The sequence below is a fragment of the Haliotis asinina genome, chromosome 14 (genome assembly GCF_037392515.1).
Source record: "Haliotis asinina isolate JCU_RB_2024 chromosome 14, JCU_Hal_asi_v2, whole genome shotgun sequence".
NCBI classification, from domain to species: Eukaryota; Metazoa; Mollusca; class Gastropoda; order Lepetellida; family Haliotidae; genus Haliotis; species Haliotis asinina.
This window is the reverse complement of record NC_090293.1, coordinates 47,642,558-47,667,812: the sequence shown is the minus strand read 5'-3', so window position 1 is coordinate 47,667,812 and position 25,255 is coordinate 47,642,558. Positions and strand designations below refer to the sequence as shown.

Genomic DNA, 25,255 nt, shown 5'->3' with positions numbered 1-25,255 from the left:
GCTGAGTGCGACGTAAAAGGTGTCAAGGTGAAACTGAAGCTAATCGCAAACCAGTCCGTAAAAGGACACGGTGTGAAACCAGCACACAACGAAGTGACGGGATTCAGCTAAAAACTGTGTTCTAAAATCATTCGTGTTCACAATCCAAATCAACGTTAAGGAAGCGATTATACAAGTATATACGATGATGACAATGTTCACCTCAACACAATTGTCAGGTCTGCTAAACAGGTCCAAGTTAAGTATCGAGGTAATAATGATCTTCACATAATCAAGATCTTCTTGGAAACTCGAGATACAAGGTGGTAGGGATATAGGTTTAGGGCGACTTGGATCAGAAATAGGGTTACCGTATATTTTCTACCAATACATTAATTGAAGTTAAACTATCATAAATATAAGCATCCCTACTGCAAATGTGTATATTTACCATGCAAAAATTATTCACTAGATCATCTAGATATTTGGATGACGGGATCCGGTGGTGAAGCTTGATTGACAGATTCCATCGTATATTAATGGCTTACATGAATACTCTTGTAAACAGTTAATCACATTTGCTCTACTGTACGTATTTGCACCAAACATGTGACGGAAGTGTTGCAGCGGCTTACTGCACATCACGTGATGGCATATCACATGGTGACACATCGCGTATCTCAAATCAGTCGACAGAGATACACGTTCCAGTCATGTCGACAAAAACAGTGGGGAAATTTGTACAGTGTCCTGTGTGTAGGACCAGGTAGGACCTGTGATGAATTCTGTATCAATACTGCATATCCAGGAGATTCAATTGTTTCATTTGGTATCAGTATACTTGATTCACTATAGCATGGACGATGGACCTTTCTGGTTTATGGAACCAGCGACGCTTACCAAGCGGACAATCAGCTTATACTACATTTCAAGCAGCAGATTTATTTACGGTCTGATTTTTAATATAAACATGTTGCAATCACATAATGAAATCTGTGCTTTCTTGAAACAACCGTGGTCATCAAATTCGCGTCATTTTGTTTTACAACAGTCAATAAAATTTAGTATTTTCATGACATTTCACATAAATACACAAGTGGATCACAATTTCAACATCACTTATTGTCACTAACAAAACTATCGTGACAGCGACTGTTACACTTCAGCTTGGCTTTGAAGCATTTACATTTGTTTGTTTGACACTTCATGTGTCCAGAGCACTACATCTCAGAAATCCCTGTCCACCACATATAGATGAAATTAAATTTCATGAAATGATTGAAGTATGTTGATTGTTTTTATACAAGATGACGCGAAATGGGTGATCCTCTTAGTCAGTTCACGAAAGGACTGATTTCACACTCTGACTATAACAGATTTACTGCATAGCTTTTCCCCATAGGCACGCCCCTACCAACGGAGCACTGAAGGATGGCGTCTATGCTTCTACCTGTGAAAACTGTGGCCACTTCTTCAAGTTCAAGGCCACAGGTTCTCTCAAGTCCTCTGTTACCTTTACCATAAATGGGACACCCTACACAGGTACATGGCTGAACGCGTTTTAGTATTCCTAAAAAAGGAGACCTCTGTATCTTCAACAAGTCGATCGCAGGCATGAGACGTGCATATACTGCATGGCAGGGTATACAGCTTAATCAGCGTGACCTGCACTAATCTAAATATGCATTGCTTTCATTAAACAAGGGAACAGAGAATGTTAAACGGTGATCTTGTCTCGAGCATGTTGACAATCAACTGACATGGTGCATCCTTTCATAATAACACACCCAACAAATTGTGACACTGTCACGCAAATGCATTAGTATTCACTCGATCGCGTCAAGGTGAACAAGCTGTATCTCTCACTTATTCAGTCAATGTTCCGATTCTTATGCTCAAGGGCTCCTGTTCATCACATGGTTGCCGAGGTAACCATTCATACACATGCACTGGGTCGATTGGTTAAGATGTCACCGCCTGTCACAGCGTTGCGGATGGTGGATCCGCCCTCTTCGTTCCACTAACAACAGTTGTTGCTCTTGACATCCGAAATTGGGGCCCAGGGCTCCTTTCCACAAAGAGATCTTAGCGCCATGACAGTCGTAAGTCTATGTTGAAGTATGGGGGTTACGATCATCTTAGCGCTACGTTGCTTTGATGGACAGGGCACAGGAGCACATCAGTGAGACACTGACAGGTTTCCTTTAAATACTGTATCTATTTAAGGTTCGAAATACTATTCTGTTCTGATTTCAGTTGGCAATGCGTATGCCGCTGCTCTCTCCCTGAATGAGTTCATGAGGTCCCAGGGTGTGTCCTATGGCACCAAGGTGATGTGTATGGAGGGAGGGTGTGGCGTGTGCCTCGTCACTACCACACTGCACGATCCCATTACGAAGACCACACAGACCTACACAGTCAACTCGGTAGGAACAACATTAAATGACGTAATTTTCAAACACTGTGTGTCATGCACTTAAGTAAATCAGTATATCGTTATATAATATTCGTTTACAATTTAAGGATTCTTTTAAGGTTAATCGTATTTATTCTTGATGCAAGTACATCACATTGCATGTTTCAGTGTCTGGTACCTCTGTACACATGTGACGGCATGCAAGTGACAACCATCGAGGGTCTGGGCAATCCCAGGGATGGTCTACACCCGATACAAGACCGTCTGGCACAGTACAATGGCTCTCAGTGTGGTTTTTGTAGCCCAGCCCAGGTCATGAATATGTATGGGTAAGATTTTCGAAATATGTATGGAATGTCACAGTGATTCTTAATGTGGTTACTGATGCAATGGTAGATCATGTCTTCATAATATGCATGGAGGATCATGAATATGAATGGAAAATGTCTTCATGGAAAGTAGAAAGGTTTTCTTTGAACGGTTGGAACACGGCCACCAATGCCGTCTCCATGTAACTGAAATACAAACCGTCATTGCAAAAAAGATACTCAGTTCTACCTATTCGCAGATACATATGGTGTAGAGGAATATATAAATGTGGAAAATATAGTTCAAAGATCATAATGAAGCATCATGCAGAAATCGCATTCGTAACAAAATACATGTCACAAATAGGCATTGCCAGAATATTCGTAGTTTCATCAAAGTCGACATTCTACAAGATAATTAATTCAATGAAAACGTTTCATTCACTGACATTTATACAGAATAACGTAGCTGCACTCACAGATATGCCACGATCTCTATACCGTTACAGATGCGATCAGCAAAAACATTTAGAAAGGGATAATATTACATTTATTAAATCAGTAATACGAAGTTATCGATAATGCCAGTTACTCCACAGCTGGGGTTGCCCAGCGGCCAAAGCAGTTGCTCGATTCGGTGAAGGCCTAGTTCGATTTCTCACATCGGTACAAGGTCGAGAGCCCACGAAACAGTTTTGAAAAATATACTCACACACTACAAATTCATACCATGCAATGTTCCTGTTTTAGGTTACTGAAGAGAAAACCCAACCCCACCATGCAGGACGTAGAAAATGTCTTTGATACGACTGTCTGCCGGTGTACAGGTAGGCTGGATCCTCATCTTTGTTACAATCTTTTTACAAAGATAGTTCTGGTGCATACCATTATATGTCATTGAAGGGAAATATCATTTAATACTATTCTAGCGAGACAGGTCGAGGTCAGAGAGAAAAACATTTTGAAGGTACATGTTAAGAAATACGAGAATGGTATGATTAATTAGGCTGACGTTGATTTCTTGAGTGAAAGTATTACTAATTTGTTTGTAAACATGGAAGTATCAACGAGAAAGTGCATCAGAACACCAGTGTTCAATTTACTGCCTACGAGGTTTATTCTTGCTCATAAAATGAATAGATGTGGTCGATACAAATTCCATTGGCAATGACATTTGGCCAATGCAGACCCAGGGTGTCGAGAAAAAACTTTATCGTGTTCTGCCCTACCGTTTCTTGCCTCACGAATGTCAAAATGTTGTTTCTAAACATGCCAATCATCAAATCTTACTCGCTTCAACCAACTGTTCTAAACTATACAGGACAAATTTTATGGATAGCAACTTTTTGAGTTTATTTTCACGACGTTTCAGGGCTTATCCTAGCCCCCTCATCAGGTTGAGCTGAACTGAACAGTAAGGCTAACTGTTAACTCTGCCCATGACCTCACAATGTTTTAAACTAGATTTTGTCACATGTTCCATACATTTTACACGTGAACTGATCGTAACACAAATGTGTAACGTTTAAAAGATTAGTGTCATCAGTTCAGTAAATGATAAAACTCGGTAAATATTGGAGAGTTCTTAACAAAACTTTACACGAAATCGCAACCGTTCGCATGCACTAAATGTAGACACGTTATCATAAATTACGTTACGCATGATCATCGTGCAGTTTATTTGTTCAAAGTTTGCATCTGGTCATCCCAAGTTATTGGATAAGATCATCTTCGATGTAGCCATGTGCATAACTGCAACATATAGGGAGTGTTTCAGTCTAAACATTTGATGGGTAATACAACAACTGTGCCAGTGAATCAATAACATGAAACGAGGAACACAAAGTTTTGTCACGCATTAGACTACAGATATGAATCTCTCAACAGTTGACAAAAAAAAATTCAAGCAACGGGTGTCCTTGACTGGTAAATGCGTGACCGCGTGATCTGCACATGAGAAACTATTGCGTCAGCGTACACATTGTTACAGAAAATCTTTCAAGGACAGATAGCAAATCACATACACAGGCGCTCATACAAGTATGCCAACTGTCCCTATCTCATACGTAGATAATGTTAAGTCAGAATGTAGAGCACATGTTACCAATATTCACACTATAAACATCAAACATAAATAGAAGAGTAGATGAGTGTTTGATGTCGCTGATGCTGAATGTTGTGATATGACATGGCAACGCTGTAGGCTCTCTACCTTGCCTAGACTGACATTGTCTTATTACACAGGTTATCTCTCCATCTCGCCTACCAGCAAATTACCACGCCACAAAAACAGCTGATATTAGGGTTATCAATGTTATGTGTGCACTTGTACATATGTATCGCACAGGCGTTTGCACGTCCAGCAAGTATTGACGTACATGTCGACAGAAAATAAACTGGTCGACATCGAACAATTAATGTTTATTTTGACAGACAATACTCATCAGTTTCATCATCAGCCTAAAATCGTTTGTCAATTATGATGAATCAGCACCAGAAAGAAATATTTAGACCAAAGCATTTTGACATCCGAACCCTTTTTTTCAACATATGTCATATTTCGGATTTCACTCTCTTAGTAAAGTACAGCTTCTAGTACTTTTTGGGGTTGAATCCCATCCTGGATTCGAACCCGGAAGTCGCGGTGGCTGAGCGGGCTAGGTGCCTGACTCTGAGGGTGCGAGTGCGAATCCCGGATGGAAGTAATAAAATTTGTACTTTACTAAGAAAGTGAAATCCCAAATATGACAAATGTTGCATTTAACCACTTTCTAAATGGCATTGTGTAATCATACCTTTTATTTAAAAATTCTTAAGACGTGGCGAATGATCTTTACACATGAATACGCAGATAAAGTGATAACCCTGATAAAGTGATGAAGTAGGACATGAGTGATTAGGTCAAACATGATGACCCAAATGACCTTGAACCGACACGCATTATCATTGCCCCATAGGGTAATTATTGTATTACTTTGTTGTGTGTGTAAACTCGGACATATCATACAACCACATGTAATGTGTGAGTATATGCACATTGTACATATACCTGCAGGCTACAGACCGATACTGGACGCGATGAAATCCTTTGCTGCCGACGCTGCGCCAAATCTTCCTGGAGGCAACATTGACATAGAGGTACAAGGGTGTTGAATGTGCATGTGTTCTGATAATATGCACCTTGGTGGAGAGGATGGGGTGGGGTGAAAAGGGGTGGTGATGGGTAACATGTAACATACAGTGCTACAGATTTTTCATGACATTAAGTGACATTTCATTGAGTATCATGGTGTTATTCAGGAACTGGACAGAAAGATATGCAGCAAAACCGGGCAGGCTTGCACAGGACGCTGTTCATCTGAGAGACAGGCTGACCCGGAGCAGGTCCCGCTCCACATTGTGCTGCAGGGGTCACAGTGGTACAAACCCATCACCACACAGCAGCTCTACACCCTCCTCGGTCAACACCAGGGAGACAACTACAGGCTTGTGTTCGGAAATTCAGGATATGGTATACACACAGTGTCTCCCAGTTAACATTTGCAAAACATGTTTTATGTTTTATTTCCATAACTGTTCTTTCCTAAAAGAAGACCCTATGATAACCGGTAAATATATTATCATGAACTTCTTGGGCCTAATAAACCAGGAAAGCAATTCAACACAGAACCCAGTCAGGTATATTGCACTCTTTCGATCCTTACAGAAAAATCTTACAATGAAAACTATAATAATGAGTTCCATGCGAACTGTAGGACAACATAATATAATAAGTCTCCAAGTGAGTGAGAGAAATTCTAGGGAAAGATGGTCATAAGGGACAGAGTGACATCAAATTACCGATTGAACTCTGGGTATTTTATATATTTGAAAGTAGATCAGAAACATTGGATTGTTTGATGCATGTAAGCAGTAGCATAACATATATTGGGGTTATTCTTGGTTATTAAATGATCACGACTCTAGGTGTTAACAATTGGAATCATTTATTGTTGAATCTTTCAGGGGTGTATAAAGGGATCAGTCCATGGATGTATGAAGTCCTCATCGACCTGCGTGGCATCCCGGATTTCTATGACATTTCAGTATGTTTATTTGCATGCATCTTCACGTATAAATGTTACAAAACCAGCGATGTCTCCTTCTGTCTGCAGCGATTCCCACTTCATGGCCAAATCGTGATCGAGGTGCTGTATTGCTGGGTAAACGGAACTTACGATCACAGCAACCGGTTACAATCTGATCCCTGCAGATGTGCATCTGAAACGATGTTTGTGGACTTGGAAGATTGTTCAAATCTTCGTTTTGATGATGAACCAACTTTAAACTTGTGACAGTTTGCATGACGATATGACTGTAAATACAATTATCATACATAAATTATATTTGATTACATTGTATGAGAAAAAGACTTCGCTGTTAACGAATATATTAGTTACTGCATTGAGTGCAGTGAACGGACATTTTGCAAATTTACAAACTTTCGTTGTAATTAATATTCTAGACACGGGGAGATCAAATTTAAAATCAAACCTAATTCCATCTCCTTTAGAACAGTGTGAGTGAGTGAGTGAGTGAGTGAGTGAGTGAGTGAGTGAGTGAGTGAGTTTAGTTTCATATGATCTGTGCAATTTGGAACGGATGACATGTGTCAACCAAGTCAGCGAGCCTGACAACCCGATCCTGTTTGTCGCCTCGTACGACATGCATAGTCGCCTTCTATGGCAAGCGTGGGTTGCTGAAGGCCTATTCTACCCTGGACCTTCACGGGTCTTTCTTTGACAGAATGCACTTCCATGACCTAATTTTATATGTTTATGTACCAGGCGGACCCCTCTAAAGTGACGTTTGGCTCCAGTATCACACTAACGAATCTGATGGAGGTCTATAAGGAATACAGCACCAAACCTGGCTTGTCTTATTTCCGTGACTTCGCGAACGGCGTCGGTCTCATTGCTTCCACGGGAGTCAGAAATGTGAGGACTTATGGAAACCAAAAATAAATATATTTTCTCTCACTGTTTTCTCTCACTGTTCAGTGATTGGACCTGCGTCCCTATGAGACTAAAGGTAGATAAGATGACATGGTGCGCATCTGTTCGGAGGAGGTAGGGAGACATTATGCCCCAGAGTTCGAAGTAGTAGATTTAAAATCTTAACGAAAGCAAAATATCCGTTACAGGCATATCCTTAGAAACAATGACGGTTGCCAGTTTGGTAGTTAATAAGAGTTCATGTGTGACACATATCTTACATGATGACAGACTGAATCTTGTTGTGCTTGCACAAGCCAGTAATTGGATATTCATTCTTCTGTATACGATAAGTTGAAAAATTCTGATTCAGCTGGGCAGCTGGGCCGGGAACCTGATGCTGAAGAACATCCACACCGAGTTCCCGTCTGATGTCTTCACTATGTTCGAGACAGTCGGAGCGATGTTAAGTATTGGTAAGATATGACAATGATAAGAGGGCACTGAAGTGAGAATGAAACATGCATTACAACCCTTATCCTTGAACCGACTGGGAAGTACCAAACATAAGGAGTCAATGACAATAACACAAATCAGTACGAGGGATGCAAGCCTGACATTTTGGTGGTATTACAGCCAAGACAAAGCCAGATGTGTTGGTTTGGATACGCGTTTTGTATGAGCATATTCTGAAGATTCCGAGGATTTGCTATGGTGCTTTCTACATATTATCGGTGGAAGCAGGGATCTTATAAAAATAACACAGGTATGGCAAAATCGCTAATAGAAGGATGGAGCCATGACATCATGTCACTTTGGATACTGTGTGTGTGTGTCAACGCTGATCATCAACTGGCAAGTCTTAACAATCTCGCTTAACATATACTGAGCCAAAAATGAAACTTCGCATTCTTTCTTCAGGGCACTATAAAAAACAACAAGTGATGATAAGTTGGGTTAATTGTTATTATTTCACTGCTGAGATCTGTGTGATGTTCTCGATACACTGACAGTGCCACAATCAGTGCCATTAGGCTACACCTCCGTTCCAAAACATGGGTACTGGCAACACACAACCGATTTCGAATGGTCTGTGAAGACAGTCGACCTCTAAACATCTCAGCCCTAGTTTGTGTAGCCAGCAGAAATCTGTCACGTAGGTGATGTAGGACGATTTGACGGTCTTCTGGTCTTGACGTCACACGTGGACGACCCGACCATGGGCGAACAGAAGTGGTGCCGGTATGTTGTAGACGACCTCGCAAGTCATACACAGCACGACGGCTGCATCCCATTGCTCTTGCGACGTCAATAACTGATCTGCCAACGACACGTTGACGTTGCACATTGGACAATCGTGGCATTTAAAGTACAGTTAGAACTGTGGTTTAAAAGTGTGTTTTTCAATTCATGAGGCCAATGGAAACACGTGCAAATGAAGAAATTCTCGATAAGAAGATCACGTGATCGACTGCACATGCAAAACCTGATTTGCACTAACGTTATTTGCACGACGAATGGATGGGTTTGAGTGGGTTTTGCTAACGTTTTTCTAGAGTCGAAAGATAAGGATCCCATTTCGGATGCATAGATGTATCATCAGAGAAAAATTATTCATTATTTTCAAAAATTACATTTTGTAAAGTTTCTTTTTTTACTCTGTATAGAAAACCAACATTGATTGAAGGTTATAAGTGGGGAGTTCTGATCAGCAAACAGATAGCTTTCTGTGTCATTCTCATGCCATCTGCCTTTATCAAACTGAAAAACTTTGTCCAGATCGCTCTTCTCAGCACACCACAGAGTCTCATGGAGACTTCCCTTGAACAACTGCGCCTATACCTTTCTAATGGCTGACAATCATTGCTGCTCCGGTCAAGACACCCTTTGTCTGCTTTTTATATAGTTACATAACAAGTGTGGGCTTATTCGTGTTGTTGCAACCAGGATATTTTTGACGGGCTCTTTGCTTCCCCAAGTCCCATCTCCACTTTGGTCATTTTCTGTATAGGTGTGAGACTGACTAGGCTATGGAGGAGACCAGGTTAAACTAGCAGGTCCATTATTGTTTTTATTACATAAAATTACATATTGTATTATTATAACAATGGAAAAGACGTATTGTGTTGTCTGAGCTCATGGACGTAACTAAAGTAAATCTAAAGATAATGTCACTGTCCAGCGAAGATATGTTTCGTGGACAAACCATGTCCATCTCCGTCGTTGCCTTTGTATAGGTTCAAGTGATGGTTCAGAGACGCCATGCAGTCTCATGGACTTCCTGAAGCTAGACATGAAGGGCAAGGTCATCGTGTCTGTCACACTTCCAACATTTCCATCTGGAGACGTCTATGTCAAGACCTACAAGGTTACCCAGAGACACCAGGTACATAGCGGAAACAATGTCCCTTTGCATTCAGGTACATCATGTGATCAAATACGCAATAAAATAACAAACTTCATCAGTATAGTTCATGTTCATGGTTTGCAACGTCGGATGTCAGGAACTGAATATTTACTGGACAAAAATAGTCCGGGATATGTGTAACTTTTGAAGTTATGAGTAAGGATCTATTTATTCATCGACAACCTGAAGAAATATCAATCATGAAAATACCAATAACCCTAAATTATTTTGTCATTTACTGCTGATGTCACTATGTTATGAAGAATTTTGTTGAAACAGGTGACAACACACTGACGTCTTCACTCACTTCTTCCAGAATGCCCACAGCTATGTGACAGCAGGCTTCAGAATGCAGTTGGACAGAAGCAATAACTTCATGGTCAAAGCCAAACCAACCCTGGTTTATGGTGGTATTAGCAAGACGTTGGTGAGTCAAATATCAGCGATATATAAATTCCGCAACATTTCATATGCTACATAATGATTCGAGATGTAATACGACAACACACATCTCACTAACTTGTTTTAACACAAATTGTATGTGAAAGGATGGAGATGCTGTACACATAATCGAACAAAACTATGATGTCCGTAACGTAATGTGATGTCCGTAACGTAATGTGATGTCCGTAACGTAATGTGATGTCCGTAACGTAATATGATATCATTAACGTAATATTATGTGCGTAACGTGATGTGATGCTTTTAACGTAATGTGATGTCCGTAAGGTAATGTTATGCCCCTAACGTAATGTGATGCCCTTAACGTAATGTGATGCCCTTAACGTAATATCATGTCCTTTACGTAATATGATGCCTTTAACATAACGTGATGTTCTTAACGTAATGATGCCCAAGAATAAGAAATATTCTAGGTCCATGCCAGCAACACAGAGGCGTTTCTGCAGGGCAAACAGTTGGGTGACTCTTCAGTCCTCAGAGGTAAAAGAAAGATAAACTGAGAAACACGACATATACCACATATAAGCTATAGTTTGTGCTATACCTCTGTAATTATTGCAAAAACATGCAATGACCATTCAAGGAGCGATGAATTGTGTGCTAAAACGGCGTACGTTTCACAGTGGTACCCTAAGTAATTTCATATTGTCATCACCATCTGCAGCTGCTGTAGCCACTCTGTCGGCCGAGCTGGTTCCTGACACCACCCCTGACCTGTCTAGTACAACCTATAGGAAGAGCCTGGCCATCTCCCTGTTCTACAAGGTCAGTATATGTATCTGTCGTCGATGCCTGACTGAAACATTTCCTTACATTGCTAATGTCACCTTACTAAAAGGTAGCTGTTGTAACTAAAATGATAAAGCCAAAAGCTGCAATATTGTCATTTACTGTGAATAGTGGGTTAGTTTGGGTTTTTCGTCGCTTTTAGGCATTATTCCAGCAACAAATATTCCAGCGGGACACCAGGAATGGGCTTGCCATATTGTACCCATGTGAGGAATCGAATCCGGGCCTTCGGCGTGACGAGTGAACGCTTCAGCCACTGAATAAATAGAGGACGCAAGACATGCCAACTATACATATATCTCTCTGTATTGCATGTGTATGTTGACTGCCAAACCTAAGACAGACAGCTATGGGGACCATGTGCATGCGTTATCTATCATTGCTTAACTTGATACAAAATCAATCTGGTTCCTACAGGGTAATGAAAAAGTTCAGAAATTTACCCTTTGCTGACAATGGTTTGTAGTGCCACTTTATATAAACACATTTCAGTGTGTTCTCGGCATGTGTGGTGAGAAAGCAGCGGCCAGATTCCAGAGTGGTGGCACCAACTTGATACGTCCTGTGTCTTCAGGCACTCAGACATATGACAGTCGTAAAGACGAATACCCTTTGACTGAACCTATGATAAAAGCTGATGCAACCCTACAGGTAAATAGAAGCTTTGTGTACATGGTCATGGAAAAATAACAAGATATGTTGACAGAAGTCGGCACGACGAATTAAAGACATTTGCCACTTTATGGTGAAACCCACAAGCATGGAGGTTACTGTCGTTATACACGGGTTTTCCACGACTCTTTCTTCAAGAACAGATAACCAAATTCTGAGTACTGAATACATGTTTTATTGTTTGAATACGACATGGAGACATTCTTATTTTAACCCAATTAGAAACAGTTAAACATAACAGAGAGGTACATTGTGAGATAAGCATATTTCATTTGATGTTATATGCATGTATAATCCGTTTATTGTCATCATGCGTGCCAATTCAAAATATTTTGGTTTCATTCTCAAGACGCATCACGCTCATGTACATCTGTGTGACGTAATACGGGAATATCGTTCTTTTAATTTGCGTTTACATTATAAATTAAATACTGTAAACTCATAATATTAACTTTCCGGGGAACATTAAAAAGTGCCCTTTTTCCTGTCTGGACTTTGGACGCGTCCCTGAGTCGGTATGGGTGCCATTCTGATTTTCAGTTATATGACACTGCATCTGTGTTTCAGACATCCGGAAGGGTCAAGTTCGTCAACGACATCCCTCCTGTCCAGGCAGAACTGTGCGCATCTTTCGTTATCACCAGTGTCGGTAACGCCGAAATAGACACAGTAGACACATCTGCAGCCTTGGTAACCATCATATATACTACCCATCAAAAGTTTAGACGCACTTATGTATATGTAGGCACTTACTATTCTAAACTAGATTTTGCAAAATATTCAATTTTGTTTAAAGATGCTGTTTACACGTGTGACGGGTGTATTGCTAAACAAAAACGTGACGTTGAAAAGATTATTGTTATGAGTTCAAACAATGATGAAACTCAGTGAAACTAGGCGAAGTCTTAAGAAAACCTTACACCTGAACGATATTTGCACGTGCAAGATATTTCAGCAATTCGATGAATGGTCCTCGTGCAATTCAGTCGCAGAAGGTTTGCAGTTGGTTCCTCAAGTTAGTGGAGAAATTCATGTTCGGTGTATGGCATATAGTGAGTGCTTTCAGTGAGTCTAAACCTTTGATAGGTAGTATACTTGGTAAAAAGCAACATTCGTGATCAGTAGCGTATGAACCCCCAATTGCAAAGTCGACATATGTGTTTGTCTGATGCTAAAATGTTTCGTAAGTTGAAATAAATCCGTGCCTGGAACCATGTATAGAAGTATTATATTCAGAGGAATTATGGGTTTATTCATGTCAATACATATTTACCTGTGTAACCGAGGCACCCTTTTTGTTTTCTCGGAACCTTAAAACTGGTAGTGGTGTTGTTTTGTTTTCGTTGGTTTTTTTGTATTTTTTTTTTCACTTTCGTGAAACACAGATTACATTTTCTACCTCCGCTGAAATGTTAAAATGGTCACACACATTGGTCATCACCCTGTCATTTGTTTCCACAGCGTATTCCTGGAGTCATCCGCTACATCTCTGCTGCAGACATACCAAAAGGTGGCAGCAATAATTTCAGTTACTCAGCTACCAATGTGGAAGAGGTACTATCATTATCATTATGTAGTACTCTTAGGAGATAAACATCATGTGTTGGCCAATTTCCGGGTGTTATTGAGTATTTGAAGCACGGAAATGCATTTGGAACCGACGGCGTCACCCGGAGGTTTCAAATGAAATATTCCCGTGCTTCAAATACTCAATAACACCCGGAAATTGGCCAACACATGATGTTTATCGACATTGTAAATACAAAAGTAAACCAAAGGGGTTTTAGTGTCTGCACTCGTTTACATCGAATACGGACACAGCAGTGAAGTGTCATCAGATGGCCGTTTCAGCTGGTTCCCATGGTAGCATCTGTAGTTGCTCATTTGTGATGTCATTCTAACTTTACGTCACAATATGATTTGAATGACGTCACCACTGTTGATGACACAACAAAACAATTGTTTACGTGTCAATACGCGGTGAATAGTCTTTCAGTTTCCGGGAATCTAATACCATTTAATCATGTTTTTCAACCAATCAGATTACAGAACACAGAAACCTTTGGTTTACAATTACGATTACGCTGCAACCGAACCTTGTGAAGCATGACGCGTCCCTCACTGAGCTGGTTGCAAGAAGCGACATGCACAAGAGTACACACCTTTATGTTTTCCGCTTTGAATACGTCTAGACCTATTTATTGAGTTACCCCATACCCTAAATGCATTGTATGACAATCAAGGTATTGACTCGTCTTCTCATATCAACCAGTTCCCTTTTACGAAAATAATTCCACATTTGATTACTGCATATGCAGAACTCTTTAATAGCACAAATCCCAGATAAATCCACTTAATGTGACTAAAAACAGCCTAAAGAAATATTTTCCTGGTTAGAGGTTAGAATAATTTATCATGTGTTCTGTTCACAGTTGTTCTGTAGTGGGAAGGTTCTCTACAGTGGGCAACCAGTTGGCATCATCGTTGCAGGTAGGTGATTCATAGACAAAACAGAATTACAGGGACCACAGCCTTGTTGTGTGCAGACATACTGCCATCCATTTGTGTTAGGATCGTTTAGCTGAGAGTCAAACTCGTCGACTTGCAGAAATAACGATAAAGGATGTGTAGGTGTCATGAATGGTGCTTGGTAGGCAGTTCATCCAACATGATGTTTACATTACATTTTGCTCTTTCAAGGAATGTTTATGTTAATGACAGACCAGATGAGGAGTTTTCGTGACGTTCAGCAAACATCATTTTATTTATTTTATGACAAGAGCTAAACACTAACCATGTGCATACTCTCGAACCCCAGTGAAAAGGTAATAGTGTCATTAAAAGTGGCGTGTATTGCATTCCAGTGGACAAACTCACCGCCGACACTGCAGCCAGCATGGTGAAGGTGACCTACAAGAACGTCCAGCCCCCCATCATTACACTGGAAGATGCTATCCAGAAGAATTCCATATTTCCAAATGTTGCCCAGGGGTTGAAAGTTGGTGATGCTGCGGGTAAACATCCGCTCTGACTTCATCCTCAAAACGTATCTCCTTTCCAACATTATGTATGATAGCTTAGGTTTTGTTTTCATGCGCTTCCTTGTTTAATTTTGTTTTTTTCAGCGGCAATAGCTAGCGCCGACAAAAAGATCTCCGGTCGAATTAAGATGGGGCATCAGTATCATTTTCATTTAGAGACACAGGTAAGTCAGCACTGACTTAGCACACCTGTACATCACATTAGTGACGGGAGACATTATTGTTGTGATGTATGTTTTTTTTTTTTCAATATTTTTCAGTTATGCCCGTCTGCTTCTTTTTGGAAATTATCAAACTGCACAATTTTAAAGTAAACTGCTACTGCTGGTGTTCACTACGTCATGACTGGCTCTCAGTCAATGTATTTCTAAACGTAAATGGCACTCAGTCAATGGCTCTGAACCAATGTATTCGTAAATGTAAATGGCTCTCAGTCAATGTATTCCTAAATGTAAATGGCTCTCAGCCAATGTATTCGTAAATGTAAATGGCTCTCAGCCAATGTATTCGTAAATGTAAATGGCTCTCAGCCAATGTATTCGTAAATGTAAATGGCTCTCAGTCAATGCATTCGTAAATGTAAATGGCTCTCAGCCAATGTATTCGTAAATGTAAATGGCTCTCAGCCAATGTATTCGTAAATGTAAATGGCTCTCAGTCAATGTATTCGTAAATGTAAATGGCTCTCAGCCAATGTATTCGTAAATGTAAATGGCTCTCAGCCAATGTATTCGTAAATGTAAATGGCTCTCAGCCAATGTATTCGTAAATGTAAATGGCTCTCAGCCAATGTATTCGTAAATGTAAATGGCTCTCAGTCAATGTATTCGTAAATGTAAATGGCTCTCAGCCAATGTATTCGTAAATGTAAATGGCTCTCAGCCAATGTATTCGTAAATGTAAATGGCTCTCAGCCAATGTATTCGTAAATGTAAATGGCTCTCAGCCAATGGCTCTCAGTCAATGGTTCTCAGGCAATATATTCGATCATCGTAAATATCAATGACTCTCAGTCAATGTATTCGTAGGTGTAAATCTGTACATATTAAAGTTGCACTTTCAGTATCAGGTGATACTAACCCCGTGACTGTATGGGTATGGGAGAACATAGCCTGATGGCTAAAGCGTTTGCTCGTCACGCTAAAACCCGAGTTTGTTTTCCTACCTAAGTACAATCAATGAAGCCCATCTCCGTTGTCCTTCTTTGTGATATTGCTGGAAAATCTCTATAGATGGCGTAACACCATGCTCATCCACTCACTCCTTCTACAGATAAGCATCTGCTATCCTGACGAAGACGGTGTAGGCGTGAGTCTCCTGTCTTCCACACAATGGCCAGACTTTGAACAAGTCGTGGTATCAAGAGTCCTCGGCATATCAGAAAGCAGGTACAACTAGCTCTGCTGTTTACATATATAATTCGTTTGAAAAGGTCCGAGTGGCGTATCCAGCTGTATTTCACCTTTGTCATGATGTCGTCGAAATTACAGCTCCTGGTCCCCGTTCCAAACACAAGTACATCCAGCGTGAAGACATGCCATAATATACTGAACTGCACTGGAACACATGAACACAGAAATATATTAATGAGAAAATGTTGTTGAATTATTTTGCATGGAAGGTAGGCATTAAAACGTTTAACTGATTTACCTAAAGCAAATAAATAACTAATATGCTATAAACAATAACTAGATATATATATCTAAAGTAGCACTTAAGATGAAAATGTAGATGTAGATGTAGAAGGATTTGTAACATTATCTTACATAAACCACTAATGTCTTCTATTTTGTATCTCCAATTTTCGCTTAAATATATCATGTTTGCTCTTACAATCTCAGCGTTTGTTTGTCTGACGTTTCAAAAACATTCATGGTTTATCATTATACAAATGAACCTTTTCCAATGAACAAATTGATTTGTATTCATTAAATTTGTCTGGCATCTTGACAGAATTTTGTTGGCTTTTCAGTGTCAACCTGACGGTAAAACGCCTCGGGGGATCCTTTGGGGCCAAAATATCACGTGGTTTTCTACCTGCCTGTGCTGCCGCTGTTGCCGCATATGTCACGAGGAGGTTGGTGCCACTCGAGATGACATTCACTGCTGTCCTCAAGAATGCATGTCAATTCAATACACATCATATCGGTGTATTCGTAGGAACATATTTCAATGTCTTTGAGGTGCAATGTATGAATCCGTGTGTATCCTGAAACTAAATGGCAATGTTATTTTGGCATATGCCAGACTTGCTTCTTGCACCAAATAAATTCAAATATATTTTTAACATGTCACGCCAATTACCTGGAGTGACACGTGAAACAGAAACACTCACTAACATAATGTTTCGTGTATCTAAAACCGACAACCGAAAGTAGATTTATGTGTTAATATAATTTGAAAAGGGCCACAAACCTAACTGTACGGACACTTAAGCATTACTCAAAGGACACTTTAATATTTTTATTTCTAATTGTGTGTTACTTTGAAGTAAAACTATCTGTTAATATGATATATTTACATAATACAAAACTCTATATGGTGTTCTTTTTGGCTTTATTTTATTTCACATGAAATTGGTTAAATTTGAGTCTTCGAATTAATAGGTCAAGTTTGCATTAAACATCCTTGTTTCAATATAAAATTCAATATTCAATATAAAAGATCCACGGACAACATTTGACAAAATGGCATACTGAGTAAATTTAACAACTATTCTTTCAGTTTTCATTTACACGAGAAACAATCTCGGTGAAGTGTCTTTTGCCCTTCAGTATAGTTGGTTTCCTTGACTTATTTCAGACCTGTCCGCCTGGCTATGAACTTCCATACTAACATAAAGACAGTTGGGAAACGTTTTCCCTATCTTGCGGATTACACAGTAAGTACAATGTCTTGTCACCCAGTGAATATGATAAACACATACCCGAGCATCGCTACATGTCAACGTTCCACATATTCACTGATCAAAATGGTATTGAGTAAACACCAAGGTGTCGATCATACAGTTGTTATGGAGTTCGGCCCTATGTAATCCATATTTGCTCTTCGTTTTTTTTTCGTTATGTCGAATATCGGATAACTGGAATTATTTAATCCATTCAGCTACGACAAAAAACGGTGTTATCATGATCTTACAAAAGAGGGTATAGTTGCTCTTGGGTTCTAGTCGAGGTTCAGATTTCTCGGTTTATCTGCATCCTACCAATACTTACGGCTTACCCATACTTAAATTTAAAAAAGGATAAAGAAACTCCCGACCTTTCCGTATTCGCAGTGAAAGACCTCCTTCACTTCTTCCGAAACGATCATGTGGCGTTATAAATGAAATAGAAAAGGAAAAGGATTAAAACCCAATGTTTCCGTATTTGCAGTGAAAGACCTTTTTCATGTACTTCTTCTCACATCAAACGATCATGTGGCGTTATAAGTGAAATAGTGCTCAAATCTGCGTTTTTGATTGGGTTTCTGGACCAGCCATAGGGGATATGTGCTTAAAATGTGGGCAACCATGTAGGATGTGCTTAAAATGTCCCAGCTGAGTCATACACCCATACATTGTACCTGCTGTTTCTCTATTCTGAACATCTATCTCTGTCAGGTCGGGGTGTCCAACGATGGAAAAATGAAAGGTATTCAGATGACCGTGTACTCAGACTGTGGCTCGTCCTCTAATGACACTGGATTCGAAGGTTACACTTCATGCATTGACAATGGTAAGCACACTCAGCTTTCACACATACATACAAAAGTTAACTTACGTATGGTAATTTTTCATGTGGTTTTATGGTAGGCATCAGTGTTGTGGTGGTGTGTGGTCCTGTGCAAAGTGCCCAAGTCTAACATCCGTTGAAGATAAGCAACGTCGGTCTCGGCGATTCGTTGGATCAGTGACTGTGTGACTCTAGGACTTCATTCTTGCTCCATAACGAAGCACACGTGATACAATATAGTACTGCTTTATTTTCAGTACAGGGGCGCATTATACAAGCTTAGAGTATTACAGACACGAGCGCTGTATATAACTACACGTACATTACTGTCATTAATGCAACTAAGAAATTTTTTTCATATTACTTTGAAAAAGTTATCATGTTTCTTAAGGGCAAGAAATATGTTTTGCCAAATTATTGCATAGTAGTAACAAAATAACAAGGCTAGCTATTCTCGAAACGTTCGTAGCCCTACGAACTTCTTACGCCCATACTTAACACATTGGTTACGATCAAAGTTAAGAATTCTTAGGGCTACGAACGTTTCGAGGATAAGGGCCCATGTTCTTACGTGGTACATGTGGTCTTACCTGGTAAATGAGTTTGTTCAAGATTTGCCTCTGTTCACGCAGAAAATGGGTACACAGTGACTTTTTAGCACATCGCAGGCAGATTCAACAGCGAACACCAAAATAATCATCCTATGGCGCAGTGTTTCATTATTGCAGCATATTACTGTCCAGCATGGGATTTCAAGCCTGTCGCCCTGAAGACAAATCTTGCATCCAACACACCCTGTCGAGGTCCAGGTACGGACATTTGTAACCATCAATGCATATTACACGTTGTAGTTTGAGTTATTATAAACATACATGTATGCTCATGGGAAGAAGGAACACGGAAGTGCAAGTGTTGGTATACTCTTTTCTGAATGTCATTGTCATGGCTTATTTTGCACTGTTAGTGAAAACCTGGAAATATGTAATGGAACACAAGTATTTTCATGTTTTACCTTATTCGTTGCCATAAATGTATTTATAACGGTAGTCCCACTACACTAACCACAACCTCATCTCAGTACTATTTCATTTCGCAAATCTTGTTTTCCGCATCACATTTTCCCATCGTAATACATTACGGGCTGGTTACGTGATCTCATACACTACACGATGTATTACAGATGCACGTGCAAGATCATTAATTTACATACACGTCAGAAAATACACACGTTTAAGATTTTTTTGTCATTTTGACGTTATCCTTTCATGTATAACATCAAGATCAGTGTTGAAAACCCAATTTGTTTGGGATGGGAGAAGTGTTTTTTCGGAATACTTCTATTCGGACCAAATTCACTGACCATTTCGTTAAATAAAATTTTTATTCTTTAGGTACCTTTTGTCAGTGGCGGGTGCCGCCTGTAGGACTGGGCATGCTCAGACTGGTGTCACAATAAATTTCAGTGACATTCATGCTTTTTCATCATTTTTGACTTTTGAGGTTTTTTAATTAACTGACCACAGGATCATGTCCTTCTATCTTCATCATGGAGTCAGTTATGGAAAACGTCGCCAAGATCCTGAATATAGACCCAATGGATTTCAGGAAACTAAACCTTTTCGAAAACGGACAAGTGAGTATATGGTCGTTATAATGCTTCTTCAAGACGTAAATTAATCGTTGAGAATTGTCGTTTGCAATGTATGTTATTTGCAGAGGAAACCTCAAATCCTTCCGACACATTTATTAGATTTGGGCCCCTGAATCATCGCTTTTATTCGCCGTTAACGTAAAAGACTACAGCCACTGCAGGTTGAGAATAATGTGTTTGTCACACCTGTTCTGGTGTTGTTTCCAATTAATGGATATCTAACAGGAATTGTCAGCCAGAGCCCTTGCTTGAAGCGAACTGTAGCTCCAACACTTGAAGATAGACAGTCTTAGTGCCCCTCAACTGTAAAGGGGGTTTATTCTCCCCAGGGATGTGTGATGAAAACTGTAGAAACTGATCCATTCACCGCAGTGGTAATGTGTGTTCACTTCGCCTTGCACAACATATGTACACACATTCATCATCATCATCATCATCATCATCATCATCATCATCATCATGGTCATTATCATCGTCGTCGTCGTCATACTGAAAGGATCCGTGAAGGTCCGGGGTAGAATATGTCTTCAGCAACCCATGCTTGCCACAAAAGGCGACTATGTTTGTCGTAAGAGGCGACAAACGGGATCGGGTGGTCAGGCTCGCTGACTGGTTTGACACGTCATAGGTTTCCAGTTGCGCAGATCGGTGCTCATGTTGTTGATCACTGGAGTGTCTGGCCCAGACTTGATTATTTACAGACCGCCGCCATATAGCTGCAATATTGCTGAGTGCGGCGTAAAACTAAAGTCACTCACTCATTTTTAAAGACCCATGTGCATTGTGTGAATCACACACATACTAAAACCTAAATGAATGGGATATAGACCTCATTGCAGAGAATGGTACATACTAAGCCTAAGAGTTTCGTGCTAAGAGGTTCATTCTGTTACAGACAACAGCCCGTGGAATGGTTCTAAAGTACTGCACCATCAACGACATTGTATCTCAACTGGAGACGTCAGCTGATGTACAGAACAGAAAACAACAGATTGTAGCTTTCAATCAGGTAGAGGATTTGCTTCATTTCGTACTCGAAGAAGTGAAGTAAAAGGAAACCTTATTACGTTGTAAGATGTATTTAATAATACATAGCTAAGGCTCTGTAAATATTTCTTGGGGTTGAAACTGACAGGTTCTTATTTTCTATCGATTTACAAGATTTTCCCAATTTCTTTGCGTTGTGGCTTTTTTGTCATGTTTTCTTTTTTTATATTTTCATCTATTTTATTTATTTTCACTTTTGATAATATAAACTGGAGAAAGGTACCAGTGATGCATCAGTAGATAAACGATATCCGATGCAATTCCCTATTCTGACGGGTGAACCCGTGGTGCAGGACACGCGCGAACGCATGGTATCATCACTCTTCCATAGTGATTCATGAACACATGCTCTGTCGTAGTAACGCACGGTGACAGTCACTGGATTGTCTGATTCCTACACGATTTGTTTACAAGCACCACCACACAGCTGTGATACTGCTGTAATACATATACCCATGATTTAGTCACAACTGTACAATCGCCGTCTCATGGATGTCGAGATGGGTTTGTCCTATTTTGATATGCATGCGTTTGCTGGTTGTGGTATTAAGGTAGGTGTCGCTGTTTAGATACGAAAGCACCCCGATATCATTTTTGTATGTTTAAATGTGCACTTTGTGTGGTTATTAAACAAATGAAGGTTTTAATTCCATGCATCGCCTTTAAGGCCAACAGATGGAAGAAGAAAGGTATCTCAGTCATGCCTCTCCGCTTCGAGGTGAACTTCACACATGCCCATCAAACTGTCAATGTGACGATTTTTCACGCCGATGGATCCGTGGCCATAGCAATCGGGGGAGTGGAGAATGGACAGGGAATCAACACAAAGGTTGGTCGGAACATTATCACATTTACTTGCTACATTTATAAGGAGAATTATGTTGAAGTAACAAGTATACATTTTGTTAGTAGGCTTTGTTAGCTCTGCAGAGTGGGATATTTTTAGTGATTTCAGTTATTGTTTCTAGTTAGTTTTAATCTGAACCAGTATGTTTGTTATTTTAGTTCTTTTAGTTAATTTAGCAGCTTGACTCAGTTGGTCAGTGAGTTATCCGGTCTTATAACGCCTAGATAACAGGTAGATAACATAATATGCCGCAGTGCTATGAACTACTGACGGGCCCTGACTCGAAATCAGACAAAAATTTTTTTTATCTTTCAAAGGCTCAGAGCCAGGCAAGGTAACAATCAGTGTCAAGTTTTGGTATCACGTCGGGATTCGAACCATGGACATTCTGTTCTGTGGGTAGACGCTCTATCCATTGACATGTATGTTCACTTGTTCAGTAGCCCTATGCAGTAAATCCGCTATTCGTCAGAAATAATGACATGGGCATTTATTTGTTCTGAAAAGTGAAAATGAAGGCCTTTTCATGGTAGATGAAACAAGTCTGTGCCTATGAGCTTGGTATCTCCATGGACATCATCAGGGTCAAGCCGACAACATTACTGACAAACTCCAACTCCATGGCCACAGGGGGCAGCATCACCAGCGACGTGAACGCACTGGTACGTCGTGCTAGTCTAGCGTTTCATCAATTCAACAATACGAGTTCAGTGCTTGTACATGTACACGCGTGTTCATGTATATCTATCTACTCAGTGCCTTACACGTTACTGACACGAAGGTCACAACACGAGATAATATTACACTACATTATGTTTACGAATCCACTTTTTGTTTAAATGAATATATAGTCGTAACAAAAACATCCGTACTTATTTGCATTCATCAGTCCGAAATAAGGTTTGTACGACCAGTAACATGGCTGCATGGATTGTTTAAAAATGGAAGGACCACATATTTTGCCTCAGTAAGAGGTGCAATACATAAATTTGGAAAACTATATAATTTAGTTTTGATTTTAAGTTGTTTCAAACAATACTTCCTAAAGTAAATGTTTCTTTCTCAATTTTACTGACACGCGTCATTGCTTCTCAAATGCATAGATCGATTCTCATATTGTGGGTCGAACCGTGAAGGTCCGGGTTAGAAATGACCTTCAGCCACTCATGATTTCTGTCGTAAGAGGCGACGAACGTGATTGGCTGGTCAGGCTCGCTGCATTGGTTGACACGTCATGGTATTCCATAATTGCATACATCGATGCTCATGTTACTGATCACTAGATCCTCTAGCTGGTCCAGACTCGACTATTTACAGACTGCCAGCATATGACTAGAATATTGCTGAGTGCGGCGTAAAACTGAACTCACACTTTCACTCATATTCTCGGTCATTTGTGCCTGGTATATTATGTACAGACAGACGTCATATAGCTAGAATATTGCTGCTTATGTCCGACATTAACCAACAAGCAAACATTCAACAAACTAAAGTACATATTTGTATTTATAATTATGAAATCGTCAACGCTTGTTCCTGATGTGAACTATTGCACTATTGACATTCACAGGGAGTCATGCAATGCTGTCAACAGTTGAAGACCAGAATGGCACCAGTCAAAGCCAAGATGGTCAATCCTACCTGGCCACAACTCGTTGCTCAGTGCTTTGCCGAAGGGGTGTACCTGTCAGCCAGCAGCTTGTAAGTCCTTGCTATAACTTAGTTGACGTATAAATGTATGTGGACTTCCATTGCGATTTTATGGAAATTTCAGCTTCGGTATTTGCGTAAGCGTGGTACATAAGTGATACTTTTCAAAAGAGCACTCTTCAACTATTTGCTTATGGAACACATATGTGAATATGACTACACTCTTTGTTTGCATGTCATTATTGTTATTGCAGTACTTTCCCATCTGGAGACTTTTGTGACTACAACGTCTACGGTGCAAATTGTACAGAGGTCGAGCTCGACGTTCTGACTGGGGAGAACCAGATCAACAGAGTGGACATCCTGTATGACTGTGGCGAGAGGTGAGACCAACAGAGTGGACATTCTGTATGACTGTGGGGAGAGGTAAGACAAACAGAGTGGACATCCTGTATGACTGTGGGGAGAGGTAAGACAAACAGAGTGGACATCCTGTATGACTGTGGGGAGAGGTGAGACCAACAGAGTGGACATTCTGTATGACTGTGGGGAGAGGTAAGACAAACAGAGTGGACATTCTGTATGACTGTGGGGAGAGGTAAGACAAACAGAGTGGACATCCTGTATGACTGTGGGGAGAGGTGAGACCAACAGAGTGGACATTCTGTATGACTGTGGGGAGAGGTAAGACAAACAGAGTGGACATCCTGTATGACTGTGGGGAGAGGTAAGACAAACAGAGTGGACATCCTGTATGACTGTGGGGAGAGGTGAGACCAACAGAGTGGACATTCTGTATGACTGTGGGGAGAGGTGAGACAAACAGAGTGGACATTCTGTATGACTGTGGGGAGAGGTAAGACAAACAGAGTGGACATTCTGTATGACTGTGGGGAGAGGTAAGACCAACAGAGTGGACATCCTGTATGACTGTGGGGAGAGGTAAGACAAACAGAGTGGACATCCTGTATGACTGTGGGGAGAGGTGAGACCAACAGAGTGGACATTCTGTATGACTGTGGAGAGAGGTAAGACCAACAGAGTGGACATCCTGTATGACTGTGGGGAGAGGTGAGACCAACAGAGTGGACATCCTGTAAGACTGTGGGGAGAGGTGAGACCAACAGTGTGGACATTCTGTATGACTGTGGGGAGAGGTGAGACCAACAGAGTGGACATTCTGTATGACTGTGGGGAGAGGTGAGACCAACAGAGTGGACATCCTGTATGACTGTGGAGAGAGGTAAGACCAACAGAGTGGACATCCTGTATGACTGTGGGGAGAGGTGAGACCAACAGA

General features: G+C 40.4%; 1 protein-coding gene across 1 annotated transcript in view; it reads left to right on the top strand.

Moving 5' to 3' along the window:
• The first annotated feature begins 692 nt into the window (after positions 1-692).
• Positions 693-25,255, top strand: part of LOC137262155 (uncharacterized) — a 28,143-nt gene continuing 3,580 nt past the window's right edge. Inside the window, exons 1-31 of the mRNA XM_067799936.1 lie at positions 693-745; positions 1,382-1,521; positions 2,236-2,405; positions 2,564-2,724; positions 3,454-3,530; positions 5,759-5,841; positions 6,004-6,214; positions 6,709-6,788; positions 7,530-7,679; positions 8,050-8,152; positions 9,914-10,062; positions 10,400-10,510; positions 10,959-11,025; positions 11,210-11,310; positions 11,827-11,985; positions 12,574-12,696; positions 13,468-13,560; positions 14,439-14,496; positions 14,871-15,020; positions 15,132-15,211; positions 16,320-16,435; positions 17,020-17,124; positions 17,850-17,928; positions 18,649-18,763; positions 19,489-19,569; positions 20,284-20,393; positions 21,307-21,420; positions 22,126-22,287; positions 22,839-22,967; positions 23,876-24,006; positions 24,210-24,338. Of these exons, the coding sequence (XP_067656037.1) occupies positions 693-745; positions 1,382-1,521; positions 2,236-2,405; positions 2,564-2,724; positions 3,454-3,530; positions 5,759-5,841; positions 6,004-6,214; positions 6,709-6,788; positions 7,530-7,679; positions 8,050-8,152; positions 9,914-10,062; positions 10,400-10,510; positions 10,959-11,025; positions 11,210-11,310; positions 11,827-11,985; positions 12,574-12,696; positions 13,468-13,560; positions 14,439-14,496; positions 14,871-15,020; positions 15,132-15,211; positions 16,320-16,435; positions 17,020-17,124; positions 17,850-17,928; positions 18,649-18,763; positions 19,489-19,569; positions 20,284-20,393; positions 21,307-21,420; positions 22,126-22,287; positions 22,839-22,967; positions 23,876-24,006; positions 24,210-24,338 (3,590 nt within the window). The remainder of the gene's footprint in view (positions 746-1,381; positions 1,522-2,235; positions 2,406-2,563; positions 2,725-3,453; positions 3,531-5,758; positions 5,842-6,003; positions 6,215-6,708; positions 6,789-7,529; positions 7,680-8,049; positions 8,153-9,913; positions 10,063-10,399; positions 10,511-10,958; positions 11,026-11,209; positions 11,311-11,826; positions 11,986-12,573; positions 12,697-13,467; positions 13,561-14,438; positions 14,497-14,870; positions 15,021-15,131; positions 15,212-16,319; positions 16,436-17,019; positions 17,125-17,849; positions 17,929-18,648; positions 18,764-19,488; positions 19,570-20,283; positions 20,394-21,306; positions 21,421-22,125; positions 22,288-22,838; positions 22,968-23,875; positions 24,007-24,209; positions 24,339-25,255) is intronic.